The sequence below is a fragment of the Chanos chanos genome, chromosome 1, assembly GCF_902362185.1.
Source record: "Chanos chanos chromosome 1, fChaCha1.1, whole genome shotgun sequence".
Classification (NCBI taxonomy): Eukaryota; Metazoa; Chordata; class Actinopteri; order Gonorynchiformes; family Chanidae; genus Chanos; species Chanos chanos.
In genome coordinates, this window is record NC_044495.1 from 58,070,833 (window position 1) to 58,075,404 (window position 4,572).

Below are 4,572 nucleotides of genomic sequence, written 5' to 3' on the forward strand. Positions count from 1 at the left end.
GGCTGAAACAGCAAGTCAAGGATTAGAATCCCGAGCTGCTCAGCCTAAGTATGCGGCTGGATGTTTTAGAGGCTGAAGTTATTACAGCCTTCAAAAACAGGCTGGACCAGATTCAAGTTAACTTTCACTGTGACAACACGGCCTGAGTAATTTTCCTGGTTAAACCAGGAGCTCTAACACACACGCTTTAAAAACAGATCACACAACAGATTAACAAAAAGTTTTGTTTTTTTTTAATGGCATGTTTCTGTACAGGACAAGGAATCAGAACAGCAGAACTGACAAACACATAAAAAAAAAAAGGAAGAAAAAACAGCTTTGGAAAGGGTTTTTCTTGCATGTCAGTAAATTATACAGCCTGGAACATGGACACAGATACAAGACAGACAGGGTTTAAGCCAATTCTTCCTCTCCTTCCTCCTCAAACTCTCCCTCCTCTTCGGCGGTGGCGTCCTGGTACTGCTGGTACTCGGACACCAGGTCGTTCATGTTGCTCTCGGCCTCGGTGAACTCCATCTCGTCCATGCCTTCGCCCGTGTACCAGTGGAGGAAAGCCTTGCGCCTGAACATGGCGGTGAACTGCTCGGAGATGCGCTTGAACAGCTCCTGGATGGCGGTGCTGTTGCCGATGAAGGTGGCGGCCATTTTCAGGCCGCGGGGAGGGATGTCACAGACCGCGGTCTTGACGTTGTTGGGGATCCATTCCACGAAGTAGCTGCTGTTCTTGTTCTGCACGTTCAGCATCTGCTCGTCCACCTCCTTCATGGACATGCGGCCGCGGAAGATGGCGGCGACGGTGAGGTAGCGGCCGTGGCGCGGGTCGCAGGCGGCCATCATGTTCTTGGCGTCGAACATCTGCTGGGTGAGCTCTGGGACAGTGAGGGAGCGGTACTGCTGGCTCCCCCTGCTGGTGAGGGGCGCGAAGCCGGGCATGAAGAAGTGGAGACGGGGGAAAGGTACCATGTTGACGGCCAGCTTGCGCAGGTCTGCGTTGAGCTGGCCCGGGAAACGGAGGCAGGTCGTGACGCCGCTCATGGTGGCGGAGACGAGGTGGTTGAGGTCGCCGTAAGAGGGCGTGGTGAGCTTGAGCGTGCGGAAGCAGATGTCGTAAAGGGCCTCGTTGTCGATGCAGTAGGTCTCGTCCGTGTTTTCGACCAGCTGGTGGACGGACAGCGTGGCGTTGTACGGCTCGACCACGGTGTCGGACACTTTGGGAGAGGGAACCACGCTGAACGTGTTCATGATGCGGTCAGGGTACTCTTCGCGGATCTTGCTGATGAGGAGGGTACCCATGCCGGATCCGGTGCCTCCGCCCAGGGAGTGGGTGAGCTGGAAACCCTGTAGACAGTCACAGCTTTCTGCCTCTTTCCTCACCACATCCAGAACAGAGTCCACCAGCTCTGCTCCCTCTGTGTAATGACCCTTGGCCCAGTTGTTTCCAGCACCACTCTGACCTGTTGAATCAAAGCATGAAAGTTAAAACACAATGGGCTTAGCCAACGTTAAAATGTAATTACACCTCTTCCTCACATGGGGGGGGGAGAAAAAAAAGAATTCTCCTGCGCGATCCGTACCGAACACAAAGTTGTCGGGCCTGAAGACCTGTCCAAATGGTCCAGACCTCACGGAGTCCATGGTACCAGGCTCCAAGTCCACCAACACAGCACGGGGCACATATTTCCCACCTAAAACAGATTGATCGATAGAATTATGAGAAAATGGGCGAGGACTCTAACAAAATACCCAGACAATACTTCTCTGTACCCCAGATACAGAACACTGAAAAAACCCACCAGATGCTTCATTGTAGTAGACGTTGATTCTGTCCAGCTGGAGATCGCTGTCGCCATGGTATGTGCCTGTGGGGTCAATGCCATGCTCGTCGCTGATAACCTCCCAGAACTGCAAAAGGAGGGGGGGGGGGGGGGGGGTAATTACATTTATGGTAAATCTAAAATTATAGCGACAGAATCTAAATTATAGCAAACAGTGTATTCTATATTCTGTTGAATATTTCACATAATCTGTTGTAATCGGTTGCATTTGCATTGCGAACGCTTGATCAGGCAAATGAGCATTATTCAAAATCGAGGTAATCGATTACTGAAATCCATAATCAAGAATAATGCGTTTTGCATCGGAGCCCAATTATACTGCGATGCGTAACGACATAAAGTAGTTCCAAACAAGCTCCACCATCAAAGAACACGTGTTCGGATGAAACGACGAATTTTAGAAACGTTATTTCTAATGGATGTCTCGACCGCGAAAACATTTTTTTTTTTAAGTCAAACCCCTCCTCCACTCGTGAGACTGAAAAAAGTCGCGCGCGCGGCATTGACACCGGTTGGCTAAAATCCACAGGCTATGAGTTTTTGAAAATTCTGCATACGTCACTCATGCAACCGGCGCCACCTACATCCGCGCTGTGCGCTAGTGGGGAAGTGGGCCCCATATGGTAAAATCTAAAAACAAATTAATTGTTCATGGTGGAACTAAAACATAGTGAGGAATTTACCTCGGTTAAATAATGCTAGTCTTAATATGAAAATCGGCGACATATGAATTATTCTGTTAATCAACTTCCTCTTCTGCCTCGCTGCAGTGCGTTTGACAAAGGAAAATCCCCACCCAAAGGAGTCCAGAGTTCGTTATTTTTTTACAAGGAGGGAGAAAAAAAAAGAGTTACAAGTCGTTTATATCAACGCGCTGCACCGTTCTAGTTGCTTATTCGCAATGCGGCTCGCTTATGCATCTTACAGCCACAGAGGGAAAAAAAAATAAGGAGGCACATGGTTAATAATGACCCACTTTTCATTCATTGCCGGCGGGCTACGGTGCCTTTATGTAAAACCATCTTATCCTCGCTTTTTGTTATATGAACGCTTTTATTAGGATCTACAATACGTCATCACTAGTTTAATAGACTTATTCAGTTGATGGGTATGTGCAATTAACCTAATACAAAAAAACCCAAGGATAAATAACGAAAAAATGTTCAAGATTTTTTTTTTTAAATCTCCGAACAACACTTACTTTAGCTCCGATCTGGTTACCACACTGTCCTGCTTGAAGATGTAAGATTTCCCTCATTTTTGATTTGGAGGTAGAGTAACTTTGGTAGCCTTAAAATCCTTTCTTTTCTTCAAATGAGCACTTTCGTCTGACTTCCCACATATTAATAGACATTTCTGTTCCCGCCCCTTACCGGATGCGCTAGTATGTATCAGTAAGTCATTGGCTAGAATTTCAGAACGCCCCTGTTTGAACGCTGCTTAAATCAATCAAAGTCGTAACGTGCAATGCCCATTGGCTTTAACCGTTTGCCATTCAAACTGAACGCAAACGGGTGATTTTCTTATCCAGTGAGTTGTACTGTGTAACTAAATGTTTGACATTCCATGTAGGAGAACATGACTCTGTAGCCTAAAGAATTGTTCCCACGAGAAATAAATATTCGCCTTTGCAAACAAACTCAAATTCATCTTTAAGCTGCGATTTAACACGCCCTCACACACTGTTCTTTAATATGCTCCACGGCGTTTCCTGTGATACAAATTCTTGATCATTTTAGAGACGTGTATTTTCTACAAACGTACAAACTCTCCAATGAGAAGGTTTTTCACATATTGCAGGTATCGCTTGTCTGCGACCTCATCTCAACGTAGGCAGACATTCGGTCACTGCTAGGATAATTTCCTGTTTGTTACTGTGACGTTCGAGGAGGTTAGATACTGTTTCATGTTTTGAGCCTCTTGTTTCATCTGTCTGTTGTACATTGTTATTCTTTTTTTTTTTTTTTTTTATTGTCGCTGACATCAGCTGAACAAACTCTAAGCTATCATAATGCGGCCACATATGGGACAAAGGTCTTTCTCTGTAGCGAAGCTACTTTTCTTTCTGTCCTTTGTACGCTTAAACATGCACACGTTGATTATCGAACATGGAGCTTTCACCGCACGTCCGCTTGTCAGCATTAGGCTAAGTGTCATTTTCAGTTACCTCATGTGCGTAGTGTGTATATTTAGTTACTTTCACTGTTCGCTCAAGCAGGTTCGAAAAAAAAGAAGCTGACTGACAGCGTTCTGCTGTCCTTAGTGAAAAACATATCATGGTGGCATGCCCAGAACTGGTTTTAATATAGCATAGGCCTCTGTTGTTCATTAGCAGTCGTTCTGATTAAGTCTTATCGAATGCATATTTTCATGTGCTACGCCTTTACTAGGATTCGTTTCCTTGTTTATGTTGACAACTGCTTCTTTTTATCGTCAGACCTCGTGAGAATTATGGATGAAATATCAGCACCTGGTAGATTAAATAATAATACTGACTATGGTAAACTAAGTATTTGCATAGCTCTTATAGAACTAAGTGAATGAAAGATCTTGTCACATATTAAGACACTCAAATATCCGATGTATACAAATACATTGGCAGAGAGCTACGAAGATATGCTAGGTTGTCTGCAAGGGCCTTCCTGGCGTTAGCATGAATAGCACATTAGCTTGTTGCTCAGAGGCCAGAGTAGACGATTACGTCTTTTTATACCGAATTAATTCTGCGCCTCACATT

At 45.3% G+C, this 4,572-nt stretch overlaps 1 protein-coding gene across 9 annotated transcripts; it reads right to left on the reverse strand.

Annotated features, from left to right (window-relative positions):
* Window positions 1-221: 221 nt before the first annotated feature.
* tubb2b (tubulin, beta 2b) lies at window positions 222-3,137 on the reverse strand. 9 transcript variants are annotated; one of them, XM_030790129.1, is made up of 5 exons: window positions 3,037-3,137; window positions 1,794-1,902; window positions 1,575-1,685; window positions 1,375-1,454; window positions 222-516 (listed from the first exon to the last, which is right to left on the reverse strand). In XM_030790129.1, the coding sequence occupies exons 1-5, from the start codon at window positions 3,091-3,093 to the stop codon at window positions 394-396; spliced, it is 480 nt and encodes a 159-aa protein (XP_030645989.1). In that variant the 5' UTR covers window positions 3,094-3,137; the 3' UTR covers window positions 222-393. The 9 variants fall into 9 exon arrangements, with proteins under 9 accessions (XP_030645989.1, XP_030645973.1, XP_030645981.1 ...); XM_030790113.1 differs by having other exon boundaries at window positions 222-756; window positions 1,363-1,454; XM_030790121.1 differs by having other exon boundaries at window positions 222-605; window positions 1,332-1,454.
* Window positions 3,138-4,572: the final 1,435 nt, after the last annotated feature.

Bases quoted from the DNA above. Each gene is read 5' to 3' on its own strand.
- tubb2b (XM_030790069.1), bottom strand. From the start codon at position 3,093: ATGAGGGAAATCTTACATCTTCAAGCAGGACAGTGTGGTAACCAGATC. The intron at 1,903-3,036 runs GTAAGTGTTGTT...CTCCTTTTGCAG, and splicing joins GTAACCAGATCGGAGCTAAA to TTCTGGGAGGTTATCAGCGA. The intron at 1,686-1,778 runs GTTCTGTATCTG...AATCTGTTTTAG, and splicing joins ATCTGGTGGGTTTTTTCAGT to GTGGGAAATATGTGCCCCGT.